We start from the raw sequence: 20,232 nt of genomic DNA, 5'->3' as shown, positions 1-20,232 counted from the left end.
CATTAATTAATTAATTAATTAATTATTACTTAATTATGTCATAGTTTTCAAAAGTTGCAAATATTACATGAGATCATGACTCGGCATTGATTATTTTATTAATTAGAATAGAGTTTTTTACAAGGTGAGATCTCCCAAGTAAGAATACTATGGGTATGTTTGGTTGGGTAGATTAAACAAGGTTAGATAAATAATCAAACATTATCTAATGTTTGGTTAAAATTTTAAGATACTTTAACAATCACTTTGACCCGATTTAAGACCCAATTTTATGGATAATTATTTGATTATTAATCTAATAAAACAAGTGGGATAGGCTATCAACACTCATCAAATTACATTTTTATCCTCTTATTTCTTATTTCATGTCAACACTCATCATTTTATACCATGTCAAATATTATTTTGTCGTTTATTAAAAATAAGCAATCGAAAAATATATTTATAATAAATATAACAATAAAATTAATATTCAAAATATTATTACTATTTTAATTATTAATTAAATGCATATTTACAAATATATTTTTAATAAATATATTTAAATTAATTTTAATAAATGTAAATTATAATTATAAATATTTAATTATCTACCAAATTATTTTAAGAATATTTATAACTATTTTAAAAAAACAAAAATATTGTAATTATTACTAAACTTTATTTAACAGTAACATTCAAAATATTATTTTTATTTTAATTGTTAAAGTAAATGCATATTTAAAAATTTATTTCTAATAAATATATTTAAATTTATTTTAATAAATGTAAATTATAATTATAAATATTTAATTATCTACCCAATTATTTTAAGATATATTTAATTAGCACTCGGGGCATTTTGCTCATTACAATAAAATTTACAAAATTAATCTATCATTTTAAAATTATACCAAACACCATGTTATTTATCTCACCATTTTATTAATTCATATCTCTCAATTTTTAATCACTCTAATTACTAATCATTTACTTATCCCATCACAGATACCAAACGGAGCCTAATAGTATTTTAACTTAGGAGTCCTAGAAAGATTATAAATCAATCCATGAAAAGTTGAAATATAATAATACATGTCAAATTTACATGCTAAACATTTTCTTTCTCCTCTTACCGTAGAATTTGGCCATCACTCCCTTATCGAAAGTCTCAGCCGTCCTCCTCCACATCTCCGGGCACCGCTTGCGGTCTTGCTGCAACCGTGGTTCTGTCAACTTTCCGCGACCAATTCTCAACGCAATATTTTGTTTTGTTTTCTAGTGAAATCTAGACAAGGAACTCAATTTTCAATTTTGGACTAAATTTGAAAAACGAAGAACAGTGGTCAATCCACTAGATCATTCGTAGAGACTTACTAGGACTATCTACGCTAATCCTGAAATAGTTTGATGTCAAGCGTGTTAGAACGCAAATGTAAATCTAAACATTATATGTATGGATTTGAATCATTTGATTGTTAAAACGAACATTTCTTTAAAAATTTTAAACTTCTATTGCGTCTTTGGTGTGAAAAACAGTACTCCACCATAAATTACTTTATTATGCATCTATCTTCTGTCTTCGCTCCTCACTTCATCGTTCACCCCCTTGTTCGTCTCTTCACGATTTAAATAACTGAATCTGTGGGTTCATTACTTGTGATTCTCTATTTGGTTTATCTATATCTATATGTATCTAAATGAATGGGTGATAACAATGATTCCTTTGGAGTGCATAGAAAGGTCCTTATTTTTTCAAATTCGGTTTAATTTGAGCTGTGACGTTTTGTATTTTTTGCACTTGCCTATTCCGTTCTATGTTTATTTTTTTTCCAAAAAAATCGGTTTATTCGGTCACCGAACAAATAAAAAAAAATTTAATTCAGTTCAGTTTCACGCGTTTTTTTTAAAACATATATATTGGGAGATCAAGACCGAAGGAAATATGTTAACAACAAGCAATCATAAGAAAAAATCATGCACAAGAAGAATAAATAAAGACCTCGTAACATCCTAGATTCAACGATTGCTCAACTTGTGTGCAGTAGATTTGCAGATTGAAAAGGTGGTCACTATTTTAGATATTGTAACATTTTATATTGAGTTATTTTTTCATTCATTAACTTTGAATGCATAAATACATTTTAACTTGAATGTTTTCTTTTACATATGATCGAAAACATAGTGTTATATTAAAGACTCGATTCAATCCTTGATGTTTGGGCTCTTTCCTGGTTTGGTCTCAAATATTTCGGCTTTCTCAGTTTAGCATTAAACATTTACAAATCGTTCTTTCTGTTAATTTAACTGTTAAAACTAACGATAGACACGGTATGTGTCAGTCACGTCCCTAAAATCCTCACAAGCCAAATCCTATGGCTTTAATATTTACAGTCCAATTTCGAGCAAGGACGGATTTCTTCTTTCTTACTTGCATCATACTCAGAAATTTTGCTCCACTTTGAGAATGAAATCAACGCTGATTCTGGGTTCTTGTTCATTGATTGTATTTTTTTACAGTCATTGAGATTTTTTTTTTAGAATTAGTGTTTGATTTTTTTTTTTAGAATTAGTGTTTGATTTTTTTTTTTTTTTTTTGAATTAGTGTTTCGATTTTGACAATTAGAGGTTTTTAGAATTTTCTCTTTTGTGGAAAATTTGAGTAGTAAATTAAGCAACTGATGTTGATTAAAGTTCCGCATTTTTTTTTTGGGTTTCAGGTTGAATAGAACTTTTGATTCCTTAAAAGTTAAAATGACGATCCTTCTTTATCTGACAGGTAATTTAACAAAATTTTGTTTCCAATGATTTTTTATTGTTTCTATTATAGATAGATTATCTTAGAGTTGGTTCTCTCACGTGAGACGGGTCAATCCTACCGATATTCACAATAAAAAGTAAGACTCTTAGCATAAAAGGTAATATTTTTTCATGAATGACCCAAATAAGATATCTGTCTCACAAAATACGACTCGTGAGACTGTCTCACATAAGTTTTTGCTATTATTATCTTATATTATATATTAAAGTTTCATACGGAGATAAAATAGCGTCATTGTCTTTTCTTTATATCCTTAAAATACATTTATTCTTATAACAATATCTTAAATATTAAATTCTTTATTCATTAAAATCACATCAACCCCACATGATCGTAGCGGACTCAGGATTTTTATCTTTATAAAAAAATGAATATATATATATATATATATATATATATATATATATATATATATATAAAAGACATTTTAAAAAAATAAAACTTTAAACATTAGGAAAATTTTAATTCATATTTAATATTTCAAAATTTATTTTATATATTTTCTAAAACAATATTAGTTTGTATATATGAGCATCTTCTAAAATATCACATCAGCCGTCCTCCACACACTATTTCGGGTATCGAGAAACCTACATTAAATGCTTATATTAACATGAACATCTGCCCCCAGGGGCATTGGCAGTGTGATAAGGACCTGGAGTGAAGGACTGTTAATCCATGTTGGCAAGGGTTCGAGTCTCGGCTCCTCCTTTATGGTGAATTGCTCCAGCCATCCTCTCCTCTGGGTACCTGCTGCCGATGCATAATCTTGATTTACCTCCCTTCACGTTGGGGCTTGGGACGGCTCTGTGTGGGGCCCTCGGGTGTGGGGTTCACCCTTTTTTATTAACATGAACATCTTCTCGAAAAAAATAACCTAACAAGTCACACAACTCGCCTATCATGTGCGCGAGCGCCACTCCCTCTCTACATGTATATAATAGATTGTAAAAGCATGCAACACCCTTGAAAAAATAAAGTATATCTAATGATTTTGATATGTCAATAGTCATTTGCACTATTTAGTATAGGATTTTGTATCAAAATATTGCAATTTTTGCGCCAAAACTCTCAAAATCATCTATTTAAAAATTAAACTCTAAAAAATTATTATTAAAATATTCTCAACTTTTTGTTAATCTCTAATTGTCGTCACCCTTGTAATCGGTGTGTCATAATCATCGTCTTATTGTGGGACAAGCCAAGATTCAAATCCTGGTTATAGTTAGCTGTGTCAATTCGAGTGGATCATGTCGATTACAAATATAACTATTTAAAAATTGCGCAATTTGAACCCGACCCAAGCCCAAACCAACTCGAAACTCACAACCCAAACCCGACTAACACAACTCAATCTAATCAACTCGACACAACCTGATTTTAACTTTTAAATTTTTTTAAAAAAAATTTAAATAAATTTTAAATTTTATAAATATAATATTAAAAAATTAAAATATACTTACTAAATCAAATAAACAATTGTTTAAAAATAAAAAATATACAAAATAAATATTAAGTTATGAAAATTTATGATATAAATATACAATTAATATTTTTCAAACAAAAAATATATAAAAACATTATACAATATTTATTAATTATATTTTATAAAAACATTTAAAATTTCGGGTCAACCCCAGTTAACTCGAACCCAACACGAATACAATTATTTTTTTGGGTCGGGTCCAATTCGACCATGGTTCGCCGGAACGGCTGGAACGGCCGTTCCAAAGTTCCAGGGCAAATCGGCGAGTGTTTCGTAGCGTTGTTCTTCTACTTTTTAGCGGCGATTTAACGGCCTTGCGGAACGTGAAATCCGAATTTTCACCTTTCCCATGGACATGAATTTTGTTTTTGTTGATGGAGAAGAAGATGATTGAAGTGATGGTTGGACGAAACGGGAACGGAACGAGCGTTCCGGAACCGGAACGCAAGCAACCTTGACGAGGTTCTGGGGTGTGTAGGTTGATGGCTTGTATCGGCGTTTCATATACCAAAAACGGGGATTTAACGGCGGAACGGAACGGGACACGCGGCACGGAACGGAAAGGATTTTTACAGCTGCAACAAGAAAAAAATAGTATATTTAATTTTTGATATTGTTGAAAATATTTTAAATATAATGACGATATAAATTGTGTTCAATAAATTGTTAATAAAATTTTAAAAGTATTTTAATTTCTTATTTACATCAAATAATCTATTTAAATGATATTTATTTAAATTTTCATATCTCTAAATATTTTCCAAAAGTTTTATTTTTATAGATTTATAATATTTTTTTAAAATACCAGTTCCGCGACCGCTCTGCGAAATTTCATTGTAACTGGAACGGTTCCGATCTCCGCGACCGCGACAGCGAACCATGAATTCGACCTGACTTGAATCCGAAAACTTCAAACTCAAACATGATTTTTTTCAGGTTGAACTATTTTGGGTTGACGAGTTGGATTCGATTTTGACACCCCTAATTATAGTGACCCCCTCCCCGTCCCCAATGTAAAATTGCAAATTCATTATGTCAATATATATAGATAGTGTTCTAAACATTAATAATTAAATTAGATTTAATCTATAGTGAAAAGTTATATTTAATATAAAAAATAATATATTTTATGGGTGTTACAAAATTGATCTTGTTATGCAATCTTAATATCTTATAGAGTTTTTGTGTATAAATTTATTTTAACTTAATCTCTTTGTCACCGCGTATATATATTTTATAGCAAATCATTAGATAATTCTGTACGCACAATTTTTTTTAGAATTAACACATTTGAAAATCATCATTTTAAACCAAAAAAAAAAAAAAATAGAGTAGGTCTCTTGTGAGACGGTCTCACGAATCTTTATCTGTGAGACAGATCAATCATACCGATATTCACAATAAAAAGTAATACTCTTAGCATAAAAAGTAATACATTTTCATGTATGACTCAGATAAGAGATATGTCTCACAAAATACGACCCGTGAGACCGTCTCACACAAGTTTTTGCCAAAAAAATATTATATTTTGAAAAATTAGAATATTCATTCATTCTGATGATTCCCAGATAAATTCTGACAGATCGAGCATTGTATATAATTTGGAATCTGAGAAGGGTCGATTAAAAACATTAATTCAAATTCGAAAAAATATTTAAACTCTCTGAAAAAAGAGTAGGTCTTTTGAGAGACGGTCTTAAGAATCTTTATCTGTCAGATGGGTCAATCCTACTGATATTCACAATACAAAGTAATATTTTTTCATGGATAACCCAAATAAAAGATCTGTATCATAAAATATGATCCGTGAGACCTTCTTACACAAATTTTTGCCTTGAAAAAAATATCTAGCGAATAATTAGATTGAAACAATTAAGAAATTGAGTCAGTGGTAGTTGAACTGATGGCCCTCGATGTTAAATTTCTTTATCTTTCGTCGTTTGAAATTTTCTGATTGATAATAATTAGTCCAATTTTTGGGACCAATTTTACTATTATTAATATTCTAAAAAATTAAAAAACATGCTATTATTAAATGATGCTCAATTTCTTGATTATGCTTACATAAAATCTATAAATTTTAAAATTTTAATACATATTATTGAACAGATAATTTATCGGTTCAGGTAAAGAAAACAAGGTAAAAATTGTGTGAGACGGTCTCACGGGTCGTATTTTGTGAGACAGATCCCTTATTTAGGTCATCCATTAAAAAGTATTACTTTTATGCTAAAAATATTATTTTTTATTGTGGATATCGGTAGGTTTGACTCGTCTTGCAGATAAAAATTCGTAAGACCGTCACAAGAGACATACTCAGGAAACAAAACCATCAACAAGTATGTTTCATCACACAAAAATTATCAGTCGTAACAATCAAAATTTGAACAAGATTAACGATTATCTACTCTATTAAAACACTATAAATTATATTTGTATATTTTTTTAAACTATTTTAAATTTTCTTTTTTATTTTATGTTTGTGAAAAGTATTTTAGAAACAACTGGTTGGAAAAGTTGGTTTGAATGCAAATAAAAAAATCAACTGGAATAGTAGGTATAAAGTAAATTATTTTAATAAATGGCGAATGACAAGAAAAAAGAAGTGATGTTAGAAAACCGTACGATAGCTCGTAACTATCAAGTTCAACTCGGGAGAACTTACGCGGAATCACACGATTTTTGGTATTTGAGATGGATTTTAATTTGGAGGAATAAAATTATTGAAATAAGAGTAAGTATTTAGTGAGACGGTTTCACGAATCTTTATCTTTGAGACGATCCTACCGATTTTCACAATAAAAAGTAATACTCTTGTCATAAAAAGTAATAATTTTTCATGGATGACTCAAATAAGATATATGTCCCATAAAATACGACTCATTAGACCGTCTCACACAAATTTTTGTCATGAAATAAAAGAACAATACAGTTGTTGGGTAATATAATTTTGATTTATCAATTAAAACAAAAAACTTTAGACGTGAATTTGAAGAAGTGCTTAAAAGTCGTAGGCCCCAAAGTCTTTATCTCTCTTTCAATTAGATATTGACCTCTTCCATAACATTTTTTAAAAATATAATAACCCAAAAACAAATCGAAAATTTGAGTCTTGGTCAACTTACACTCGGTTGATATATTCCACACCGTGTTGAATACTACTATAAATTAACAATGCTTTACACAGAAAAATCCATCACAATGCATTAAGATTCCAATAATTACACCTAAATTTCTTCAATTCTTCCAAGAATTTGTATCCCTCCCAAGATTTCAATCATGGGTTTTTTCGCATTTTTTCTTACATTGGTATTCACATTCAATCTTCATGCATTAAGTATAGGAGCTCAAGAAAGTAATTTTGAGACATATATTGTTCATGTTGAGTTGCCTTTCGACCTGCAGCCGAGTTTGAGTAGTTCCTTGATTGATATTCAAGGATGGTACCATTCGTTTTTGCCGACGACGACGAAGAATTCGAGCTCGAACCAGGAACCCCACATCATATATTCTTACCACAATGTTTTCAGAGGATTTGCAGTAAGATTGTCTCCGGAACAGGTGAAAGCGATGGAGAAGATGCCTGGATTCGTGTCGGCCCGGCCCCAGAAAACTATCCCTCTCCACACAACACACTCTCCCAATTTCTTGGGGTTGAATCAGAACATGGGGTTTTGGAATGATTCCAATTATGGGAGAGGTGTGATCATTGGCGTGTTGGACTCAGGAATCAACCCTGATCATCCGTCGTTCAACGACGAAGGGATGCCGCCGCCGCCGGCTAAGTGGAGGGGGAGGTGCGAGTTTAATACTTCTGTGTGTAACAACAAGCTCATCGGAGCGAGATTTTTTACTATAGGTGATGGTACACCATATGATGAAAATGGGCATGGCACGCATACGGCAAGCACTGCCGCGGGGAATTTTGTGAGGGGTGCGAATGTTTTTGGAAATGCCAACGGTACGGCTGCTGGAATAGCTCCTCTTGCACATATTGCAATTTATAAGGTCTGTCAGAGAAGATGCTCGGAGAGTGATGTTCTTGCTGCAATGGATGCTGCTATAGATGATGGGGTAGATGTCCTATCCCTCTCTCTAGGCGCGCCGGCAAGAAACTTTTTTGACGATAACGTTGCTGTTGGGGCGTTTAGCGCCATGGAAAGGGGGATATTTGTGAGCTGCTCTGCAGGAAACAGAGGCCCTTCTCTTGGGACTATTGAAAATGGTGCTCCTTGGGTTCTTACGGTTGGAGCCAGCACGATCGATCGAAAAATCAGGGCGACTGCAGTGCTTGGAAACAACGAACAGCTAGATGGGGAATCCAACTATCAACCGGCAAGCTTTGGCTCAACATTCTTGCCTCTTATTTATCCTGGAATTGTTTCGACAGATCCAAATGCTACATTTTGCTTTCCCCAATCGTTGATGAATGTTGATGTCCAAGGGAAAGTCGTGTTATGTGACGATGGAGGCGGGCTCGGAAGAATTGCTAAAGGAAGGGCCGTGAAAAACGCCGGCGGGGCGGCCATGATTCTAGTCAACCAGCAGCCGCAACGCTACTCCATCCCTTCCGAATCGCACGTTCTCCCCGCAACACATCTCAGTTATGAGGACGGGCTCAGAGTAAAAGCCTACTTAAACTCAGCAACCACACCAGTCGCCACAATTTCCTTCAAGGGTACGATAATCGGGGACACCAGCGCTCCCACGGTGGCATCATTCTCCGCCAGAGGTCCAAATATGGCCAGCCCGGGGATCCTGAAACCAGATATCATTGGCCCAGGTGCCAACATCCTCGCCGCCTGGCACGTATCAGTCGAAAACAACACCAACACGAAATCGAATTTCAACATAATCTCTGGAACCTCGATGTCCTGTCCTCACCTCAGTGGCATCGCAGCATTGCTGAAAAACGCGCATCCCGATTGGTCTCCAGCCGCGATCAAATCCGCCATCATGACCTCCGCCGATCGAGTGAATCTCAACAGAACCTTAATCCAGGACCAAACTCTCCGCCCCGCCAATGTTTTAGCCACCGGTTCCGGTCACGTAAACATACTGAAGGCCACCGATCCAGGCCTCGTTTACGACCTGAGCCCAGCAGATTACCTACCATACTTATGCGGATTAGGGTACACAAATCAACAAGTTGGTTACATTGCGAATCGGGCAGTAACGTGCTCACTGATTTCAAGCATCCCAGAAGCAGAATTGAATCATCCATCATTTTCTGTGTTTCTTGGGACCGCACTTCTCGGAGGAACTACTCAAACATACACCCGAACAGTTACCAACGTGGGCGATGCGAATTCAGTTTATACAGTTGAAACAGTTGGATTGCCGGGTGCTGTTGTGAATGTTGAGCCCAATGTTCTTCGATTTTCGGCATCGAATCAGAAATTGACTTATCAAGTGAGATTTGACAGATCCCCGGAGGCTGCGAGTAATACAATTGTCCAAGGATTTCTTACATGGACTTCTGCTATCCATTCTGTTAGAAGTCCCATTGTTGTTTCTTTCCTTTGAGGGTTATTGGATTGGTTGTCTAGTGTTGGAATAATTGTTTGAACTATTGTAACATTGAGATTTAATGCCACAATTTCTCTGAATCTAATATTTCAATATATATCTTATCTTAATCTATATTATATTATTAAATACGAGATCCTTAAAATAATTAAAATCCCAAAATATTTAATTTCATAATTACTCTTTTTCTCTTACTAAAACCTTCTCAAATCAGTCCATATTTTACATAGAAAAAAATCTAAACAAAATTTTCTCATATATATAACTGCTCTGATACTACTTTTGTAGCATATCCTCGTCTTTTTAAGAGACATTCTTGCCAGCTAAAAACATCGGGTAATATGCAATGATTGGTCAAATGTATTTTATAAAGTTGAGCTAATATGTAAACTGATAGATTTGATTGCGCGAGCATTATCATCTAGAAATCGGTATGAAGGTTGTGCTTCTAATACGGTCCGAGAATTGAAACAATTTGACGTTGTTCGGCTTGAATTCTTATTGTCCACCTAGAAATCTGCGCAAATAGCAGTTGGACCCTAAATAACCCGATATTGTTTGTTATCATCAAAACTTAGGTATTTTCAAACTAAAAATTTCAAAATCACAAATTGTGAAGAATAAAACTTTTGTAGATCATCAGCATGCCAAGTATTTCTCTTAGTTTCGAAGAAAAGAAGTGTGACAAATTTTATTCGACGTCTTTAGTGTTTTTTTTGGTACAAATTTAAATTATTGGATATTTATGATTTAAAATAAAATTTATAATTTATAAAAGAAACTTAATTTCTAAAAAAAATTGTGCTTTTTAACATATTTTTATGGTCAACCAAACGATACACAGCTTTTTTGACACTTTTTTCTCTAAATAAATTTTTTTTCCATGATTCGGCCTTTTTACAACAATTGAATTCTCTCCTTTCACTGTTAAATTATAATATAAAATATTACTTTAAGTTTTTTTAATATTGTGATATTTAATTCCGTTTTCTCAATCTAGTATTATATATATATATATATATATATATATATATATATATATATATATATATATAACACCAAGAGAAGGGTTGATATTATAATATTCTAAACATCAATAATTATATTAACTTTTGATATATTTTTTAAAAATACATTATTTTAAAATGATCTATTATCTACTATTACTGTAAAAAATTATTAAGAAATAATATACATTTAATACCCACTTATATTGATGTTATATAAATAAATCATTAATAATTATGTGCACTCATTAAAATTACTAAATAAAAAATATTTTGGAAAATAAAATAACGTATATATAATTAAATGAAAATCGATACCAATCAAAATATACATTTAGCCACAGAAAGAGGAGTGGAAAGAAATGCAACTGGAATAATTTATAAACGGACAAACTTTATTATTTGTAAATATGTAATAAAACAAGGTGGAGTGGAAAGACATGAAACTACTGAATAATATATAAACTTACAAATTTTATTATATATACATATACTTTCTTTTTTATTAGATTTCTCGTGTATAAGAGCGAATACATTTGATTTATAAAAAAGATTACTAATCCTTAACTTTTACTTTTATACGTCGTCGTCGTCGTCGCTGCTGCTCTGTCCTTTCTTCTTCTTCTTCTCGCCTGTCTTGTCACGACAGAAACAATAGACTAAGCCACCCATTAACAAAAGTCCTGCCAAAACAGGGAGAGCGAAATAGAGCAACATAAAAAGAAAAAACTCCATTTGTCTAATACTTTAGTTGTAATTAGAACTCGATATGATTATATTGTTTGAATTAGAGAAGAGGGATTTGTGCATTTTATAGACGATTATCGACGCAGAAAATATGCATGGCGTGCATCCTTATTTATTCTCATAAATGTCACATATTCAGCTAATCATTATTTCATATTTTTTTTTTTTTTGTAATCTTACAGGATCGCATTAAATTCATATCATGCTTGTAATATTTTAATTTGATTTCTAAGAATAATCTTCTTACATTGTGCATTGAAATGAGAAATGACGAGGGGTTTGGTTTTTTTTTTTTTTGGGATAAAAATCCGAACAAAACCAAGAGTAAAAAGAAACTCCACGATATAGGACAAACATCTTCGGTAAAACAGTAATAAAAATTAAATTATATTTAGAAAAAAGAAGCAAATTCAATTACAAGAAATCAAGTTATTTATTCTATTTTATTAAAGTTGAGGACATGACAACAATCACTTAAGAAAGACACCAACTTTTTCTTCCAAAGATACCCTTATATGATAGTAATATTACATTTTCGTTTTTTGTTTTTTTTTTAAAAATTTCAATATACATTTTTTTTTATTTCAACAATTCAAATATCAATTTATGTCCTCCATAATTTGTCAAATTTTACTTTTGTCCATCAATAATGATAAAAAATGCTGTATACAGACGCATCGTGCAGGCTCCTATGATCTCCTTGACCAAACGTCAAGTTTGCATTCACAAATCCATCCCCCAACAACCCATATCCTTCCTTACAGACGAACCATAATTTTTTTACGGTCGTATTCTTCGTCTTGTTTTACTTTAGATATATGAGTATATATATAGCATAAGTCAGCATCTGGGTAAATACCGATCCGACACAATCCCTTGATGTCTAAATTTGGCTTACTTTATACATGAATATATATGTAGCATAAGTCAGCATCTGGGTAATAGTAATATGACACAATCCTTGAATGTCTAAGTTTGGCAAGTATATATATTTGTTAATCCCATTCCAAAAAATCGAGAATCTGATCGGAAAAATTGAAGAAATGAGGAGGGAAATCGATGTAGAAATGGAATGGAGCGAGGAGTTTGGAAGGAATTGGAGAGAAGGTGACGCGGCAGAGGAAGTCAGAGGAATTCTTTTTGAAAAATATATGTTGTGTGGGCGCCGCTGCCATAGTTGTGTGCAGCATAACAAATATAATGGCAGGGCGATTCGAGGTGGGTTTACTAACCCCGTGACTCGCCCCGGGCCTAAAACGTCCTGAACGGGGAGGTTTTAAACCCGGATGTTGCCATCGCTAGTCAATTGATTTATTCTTTGTGAACTTGTAAGCTTGTAATATGCTAAAAGTAAATGAATGCAATGGCTGGAACTGGTAGAACCAAAGAAGAAGAGATGTGATGTCTGGAAAAATAAATATAACAGATTGCAAGAGCTTCTTGGATGCCTATTGCTTGATTAGAGCTGCCCATACTGCTTTAAATTCATATATCCAAGAAATATCAAGGTAAAAAACAAAATTTGGGTGTACAAAACTTCAGGGAGTCGAGGAATTTCCTACACTGAAAAGTAACTACCGAAGTTTCTCGACATTCAAACTAATGTTGGTTTTAATGTTTGGCATCATTCGGGTATCAGATCAAATAACAAGCACCAACTCGACCAGTGCTTTTAATTTTCGTTCAAATTGATGTCCAGATTACTTTGCACGGTATTTTGCACTTAGGAAAGGTACAAGATGGAAATTTTTAACATGGAAAAAATAACCAAAATAATGAAATATCTACCAGCTTAAATGTTCTAACCAAGCCACTATACTCAAGAAATACACGAATGCATACATATATGCGTGTACACAAACTATTACATCAATAAACCAAGATGTCATTAGATGGAGGTATGCTAACAGCTAGAGGAAGGAGGATGTTTCTCAGCCGATAAATACAAGACAAAAGATGACCAAATCGGTATCCATCAAATAATGATTATGTAGCAAATAATCATTAGCATAGAAAATTCATGTCACGCCAAAAAATCAATAATTGAAGTTTAAAAACCATCGTAAAAATACCAGCTTTATTAATTACTTTGGTCAGTGGGAAATATCACAAGAACAATGGCAGTGCGTACTTACTATGAAAATTTCAAAAATAATTCCTCAACATTTGTTCTGTGACATTAGATTATGGTAGACATGGAGATCTCCCATGTGGTTACCATGGGTTCAGCAAACTCTTGGATTCATGATCATATACATGAAATATTGAACTTTGCCTCATCTTGTGAAGAATTAGGGATATCAATGGATGCTGCATGTGGTTCATCAACCGAATCCTGGAGGCACCTCAGGATCTTCATCAGTAGCACCTGCTGAAGTGCTATGCCCAAGGAAAGATGAAAATCCTGGGGGATTGTTCGGCTCTTCCAAATCGTCCGATTGCAAATTTTTGTACCTACCTTCCTTCATTCCTTTCCTTTTACGAGAAGAGGGATGCAAACCAATTTTGTTATGTTGATCGATATTGTTCATCTCATTACTTCGGTGCAGATCATTCAAACTAAATCCTGGTGGTTCGTTAGGCTCTCTATCCAACAGAGAGCCATCAATCTCACCAGCAGAAATTTTAGTATCCAGATTATTCTTAATATCACTCCTGATTGGACCAGAATTCATGCTAGAAGATGTCTCGACATTGTCATCTCTTCGCGGGTTTAATATTTTCTCATATACTGACTGTACAGTTTCTGTTATTTCAGTTTTCATGCCATCCGAAGATCTAATTATATTCCAGAGACCGTCTGAAACTTGGGTCATGAGTTTGTCCCTAAAGCAACGAGACAGTATTCCATGAATTTTTTGATACAAGCAGCTCTGTACTAACTCAAGACTTTGAAAAAACAAATCAACATTTCATGCATCATATTCACCAACATTAGCTTCACAAATTTCCTCATCTGATCAAGTGTAAACAATCATACCCGATTTCTCTATGTATAGCATCTGAGAGCTGCCGCGGTTTCATATTTTCTGTACCTGGACTGTTAAGCGCAGCCGACTCCCTCACAAGGGATATGATATTTCCTCGCAACTCCTCCTAAAGTGGCATTCAACAAAAGGTGTGAAACTAGAGTGAAGTTAAAGGCAGAAAAAAGTACTAAAATTCAATCTCAACTACATTCATCCATGGTATCCAGAAAATTTTCTGGTTAACCCCCAAAATTGTCAGTATCAGTATAAGGAGGTGCTTTTTCCCCTATGACCTATGTAAACTTGTGCAGTGCCGCATTATCCAGAAGCATAATCACATGGTTTCCAGAACGTCGATATATATCGATAGAAAAAATTTAAAATTTCAGAAACGCTAGAACATTTTCGGAATCTTAGGCTCCCATATATTAACCAATTTCAAATCACAAACCCTAATCAAACATTCTCAACCTAATTAACATATATATCATCATAATCCTCCTATTTATGAAAAGCATACACTCACGTTTTCCTTGAATTTACGGATGATCTTGACACGAAGACGATCGAAATCCCCATCGTCCTTCAGCTTCGAAATCACTTCTTCAGCCCTTATGCCGCCTCCGCCTCCATTCTGCATTGCTGTTCGATTCATGCCCTTCGGTGTCCGTTCAAATTATCACGATGGGTTGGGATGTGGGACGAATCGGGTTTTCGATTGGGCTGGTGGAGATGCGAATGGGCTTCACGAATCGGGTTTTCGATTGGGCTTTGTTTTGGGCTGGTGGAGATGTAAATGGGCTTCACTTTCTCATAATGGGCTCCCTTTTATTGAAAATGAATTTGGTATCCTTTATCCAGAATAAAGCTTGTTACTTTATTTTTTATTTTCACAATTATGAATGTACATGTTTACACTTGTTCAAAAAATATTTCTTCTATGCTAAAATCGAAGAATTATCTTATTTGATTTTCGGAGAATACCAATTAATGCACCAGGAAAGGTAAGGGAAAAAAAACATCTTCCGGTCCGCCACATCCGATCGATGTTTGGTTAATTGAAAAAATTGGGTGATACTTAAGTTTGAAAGAGTTTCTATTATATATATACTCACAATATCACATTATGTTGTTATTCTAAGAAAAATCAACCGATTAAGTATAATTTAAATGAAAACAATCTATTTGTGCAATAAAATCAAAAAGCATTAAGAAATAATCCAATAAAATCATGCAAAATAATAATAATAATAAATTGTACTAAAAAAACATGATAGAATTCAGACAACAGAAATAATCAAATCCAAGTTTGAAAATCACAACCATGAAAACATGATAGAATTCAGACAACAGAAATAATCAAATCCAAGTTTGAAAATCACAACCATGAAAACATGATAGAATTCAGACAACAGAAATAATCAAATCCAAGTTTGAAAATCACAACCATGCATGCATGCATGCAGCAAAAAACTGAAACAAAGCATTGTATCAATATATTATTATTATTGATATTTTATTATTATTGATAAATTGATTGATATAGATTCATTTCCCTCACTGACCAGGGCTGGGAGGCGGCGGCATGTTCAGATCAGGCAGAGTGTAGTTCTCCTCCGCCCCACCTTGTGGCTGCATTTCAGTGTCTCCTCCAACTTCTGCAGCAGGAGCCGCCGCTGCCTCGGCTTCCACACCTCCTCCGTCTACAGCAGCCTCCATTTCTCCTGGACGATTCAGGCCTGGAACATCAGCAAACTCTTCATCAGCCCTGAACGCCGGCGGCGGATGCACGCCCTTGTACCCGCGGTTCGGGTGCGACCGCATGTGTCCGAACAGAGCTTTCTCTGACATGAATTCCCTTCCGCAAATGGGGCAGGGAACCGGAGGCATCCCTCCCTCAGCTTTCTGCTTCCCGGAACCTCCTGCATTTCCCTCTTCCCGACCCCTCTTCCTGGCCGGGCTTCCACCTATCCTCAAAGCTCCGCCTTCAAATGGCGCCACACCCCCATACCCACTCCCTCCAACCGGTCCCACGTGACAGCCGAACAATCCGAACCCGTACCCGAAACCAAACCCGCTGGGACCGCTGCTTGACCCGGGGCCAGGGTACCAATCTGGACGCGGAGGCGCCCTGTTATAAAGCGTAAAGGCTGGTAAACCTGGAATGCCTCCAGCAGTACCAGTAGGCCCCACGCTAGTCGGACGTGGAGGTGGAGGCGGAGGCGGGGGCGGAGGCAGAGGCGGCCTGACGTAAGGAGAAAAGGCAGATACACCAGGAACCCCCATCGCTAAGGGCCTGATGGCTCGCGGAGGAGGAGAAGACACCCCCGCAAGGCGTAGTTGCCCGGCTCCCAGATTTGGTCCGCCGCTTCTCCGCAACGGGCTGCGTTCATTGAGCAACTGCTGCGTCGGCGGGGGGGAGTGTGGAGCAGGATTGGGGTTGAAAGAACCCTGATCACCCCCCGTGCTGTTACTACTGTTGCTGCTCTCGCTCTCCATGGAACTGAATTGAAGATTGAAAATAGAGCCGATGCGATCGCGAAATTCTGGTGAGGAGATATATGTTTCTTGAAAGGGCGTTGGTATAACATGGCGATTATTCATGCAGAAGCGACGATTCGGAAACAGTACGCTTTGGTTTTGGAGAACGCGGGAAATTACACTCATTGGTTCCAAAGGTTCTGTAGTAAGGTAACGGCTAACAACGATTTGAATATATATATATATATATATATATATAATATAAATTTTATGAAGTAATTAGTTTGTTTTCGTGTGCATAATTATTTATTGAGCAAGTATTTTATAAAACACATCTACAAAATCCATATTTTTATTGAAAAATAATATTTTTCACGTAAAACTAATATTTGTTAATAAATCGAAAATTTGTTTCACAAAATTGATATGAGTAAAAAACGACTAAGTAAGAAATAGGGGAATGTCAATGCCATTAGTATGAGCATAATGGAACACCTAAAAAGCCCTGCGTTGTGGGCTGCACCGAAGCTTCTATTCCATCAGTACTTGGTAGTTGGTGCTTTCTTCGGATGGCGCTTGGTTGCGTCCACTGAGGACATCAGTGTTCGATCTTACCCAAGTTTTTTTTTGTTTTTGGGCGAAGGTTTTTGTTGGCACTAAAACTAAATTTCTCGGCCGATATGAGAAGTCCATGAAATTTTGAACTAAATTGGCTAAATTTATTTTGGCCTAATTAATTATGCATAGGCCGAGGAACTTGAATTAACAGACAAAGATTCACTTTTGTTTGATTTTTAGAAGTTAGTTTTTTACATGTTTTTACACAAATTGGTGTTTTAAGTACTCAACACGCTCGCAATTCAAGAAAATTTGTGCAAACAAAATAAGTGCAGGAGATTACTTACCCAAAGTAAATGAGCTGAGGGAGACAAGGATGTACTTGTCTCACTAAGTGTAGGAGACTGAACGAGGGGAGTAGCCAATACAGAGGAAATAATGGATGTTGTAACATTAGAAGAACCTGTAATGAACAATTGTAACGTCCAAAAAATCAAACCTACCTAAATCTCATGTATGCAAATTATTTCAATTGCTTAATTATTTTATTTAATTGATTGAACTTGGTGGTTGAACTAGCTGAACTGATGGTATACATAACCCGATAACCTTTGCTAGTTTTTCCACATTATATATATATATATATATATATATATATATATATATATATATATGTAGTAGTGTAGTGTGTAAGTATATTCGGTCGAATGTATTTTAAGAAAAGAAAGAAAAAATGTAGCTAGTATATTTTAAAGAAAACTAGTAGTGTACGTTTCAACACAACCATCCAATGATGGTTTGAAAGATAAATACCACTATAAGTCCTGATTTATTTAATCATCCCACAAAATTTTGTTTTGTTTCTAGAGATAATTTGCAAGGAAAAACCAACATACAAATATTCAAGTTCTCCGAAAAGATGGTGGCTGATGAAGATTTGTTTCCCCCAATGGGCTCTATGATTTTAAGTGTGACAAATTTAAGTTCATTTCTAAATGGAAAGAAAAAAAAAAACACGTGACTCAAAATATGAAGATAAAGAAATTTTGGATTCCTAAAGAAAATATTTTTGAGGTGAAAGAGACGTCTCATTATTCCGATGATGTGAGAAAAGATATGTATTGTCGTGACATGAGATTCTATCAATGTATTCACTTTATAGAAGTGTGGGAGTTCACGGCCTTCGGGCCGAGTAACCAACATCTCTAAAAAAGAATTGTGATTGGTCAAGTAATCATTTGCATCTTAGGGTGTCACCCTACCAAGAGATAAGAAGTTGCATAAACATTAGGGTACCATCATATTTTGGATCAAAGATTTAAAAATATATGAGAAAGTATTCAGTAATGGAGGAGAACATGGCCTTCAGGCCAGGAGAACAACGTTTCTCAAGAAGACCAAGAGATAAAAATCGGTGGTTTCGAGGGTAGTTGTTCCATCAAGAATCAAGAAACTATCATGTCATTATTATTATTTAGTAGAAAATTACTCGTGGGGTTGTTGGTTCCAGATTGAGGCCATTTATTTCTCTTTGCAGGTGGTGGTTGCCCTTGTGGTACTTCGATATGGCTACAAACAAACTACTTTCCAACTCTTTTATGCACTTCTTGTGTAGGATCTTTGCAAGAAAACAAAAGTGCCGAGAACTACTCTGCTATGCACCGATTGAATCACAACCCCTTGCGTATCACGGATAATTTTTTTGGTCACTTACTGGCCATTGACGACTTATTTTTCATGTGCTATAACGCTTTAGTGGACCCAAAATGCTCCTTCATGCATTTTCATTTTCATTCAGAGCTTCTTTGAAGTTAAATTTTTATGTTGCATGAGTAAAATTTGCATGTTACTGCAGCAGTTTTCTCATTATACCTAAAACCAGTTATTTGCAACACGGCTGCAGAAATTTAGGGATGAAGGCTGATAGCCCATAAAGTGTATATGTTGGGCCTGTTTTTAAATTAACATGACTTACTAAACAATCATGATTAATTAGCGAAAACAACGAAGACCATTGAAAATGTTCCTTCAAAGCCTATGAAAATTCTACATAACGTCCTGTAAATAGAACATGCCGAAAACCACACAAAAACACTCCAAAATACAATATCCAATAAGCATACAACACAACTAGATTTTTTTAAAGTACACTACACAATAAAATCATAATCCAACAAAAAAGTTCACATTGTCCAGGAATAATCTAAAACTACATGCAGAGCCACACTTGCTCGATCATACGATAATTTAAAATCCCAATAGTAAAAAAATAACATAATAAAACTACTCGAGAAATCCCTATGGTAATGATACGACTCCAGATATAATAATATCTAGGTAACTTGATTGATACAACTTTCACTGGGCGTCGTGAGCTAACACTTCACCAGACATATCAAATCCTCTTGTGAAACCTGTTATGGAACCAAAAACAACGATATCATCTCAAGAAAATTGGGGTTTGGAAATAGAGAGGGTGCTCAATTTTTTGAGAGATGGAGGAGAGAGGAAATTATAAATATAGTATGTATGTGCACCCCTCTGTTTATATTAAGGGCTAATTTGTGGCCCAATTTGATTTATTTCAACACTCATGTGTTATTTAACTCAAATATGTATTGTATTATCGTCTCTAAATCTGATATTCATTAATAT

At 34.4% G+C, this 20,232-nt stretch overlaps 3 protein-coding genes across 4 annotated transcripts; 1 reads left to right on the top strand and 2 right to left on the bottom strand.

The window, feature by feature from the left end:
* Positions 1–7,467: 7,467 nt before the first annotated feature.
* LOC140813689 (subtilisin-like protease) lies at positions 7,468–9,912 on the top strand. The gene has a single exon (XM_073172328.1). The coding sequence runs from the start codon at positions 7,566–7,568 to the stop codon at positions 9,810–9,812; it is 2,247 nt and encodes a 748-aa protein (XP_073028429.1). The 5' UTR covers positions 7,468–7,565; the 3' UTR covers positions 9,813–9,912.
* Positions 9,913–12,811: 2,899 nt separating this feature from the next.
* Positions 12,812–15,216, bottom strand: LOC140815070 (uncharacterized). 2 transcript variants are annotated; one of them, XM_073174173.1, is made up of 3 exons: positions 15,065–15,216; positions 14,550–14,665; positions 12,812–14,395 (listed from the first exon to the last, which is right to left on the bottom strand). In XM_073174173.1, the coding sequence occupies exons 1-3, from the start codon at positions 15,191–15,193 to the stop codon at positions 13,894–13,896; spliced, it is 747 nt and encodes a 248-aa protein (XP_073030274.1). In that variant the 5' UTR covers positions 15,194–15,216; the 3' UTR covers positions 12,812–13,893. The 2 variants fall into 2 exon arrangements, 1 of the variants encoding a protein (XP_073030274.1); XR_012114251.1 differs by having other exon boundaries at positions 14,268–14,395; positions 14,499–14,665.
* Positions 15,217–16,095: 879 nt separating this feature from the next.
* LOC140815593 (uncharacterized) lies at positions 16,096–17,205 on the bottom strand. Its single transcript, XM_073174670.1, has one exon. The coding sequence runs from the start codon at positions 17,203–17,205 to the stop codon at positions 16,096–16,098; it is 1,110 nt and encodes a 369-aa protein (XP_073030771.1).
* Between the last annotated feature and the right edge of the window lie 3,027 nt (positions 17,206–20,232).

This window comes from Primulina eburnea, chromosome 15 (genome assembly GCF_022965805.1).
Source record: "Primulina eburnea isolate SZY01 chromosome 15, ASM2296580v1, whole genome shotgun sequence".
NCBI lineage: Eukaryota > Viridiplantae > Streptophyta > Magnoliopsida > Lamiales > Gesneriaceae > Primulina > Primulina eburnea.
Note: the sequence above shows the minus strand (reverse complement) of the source record. Positions and strands in the feature narration are given on the sequence as shown.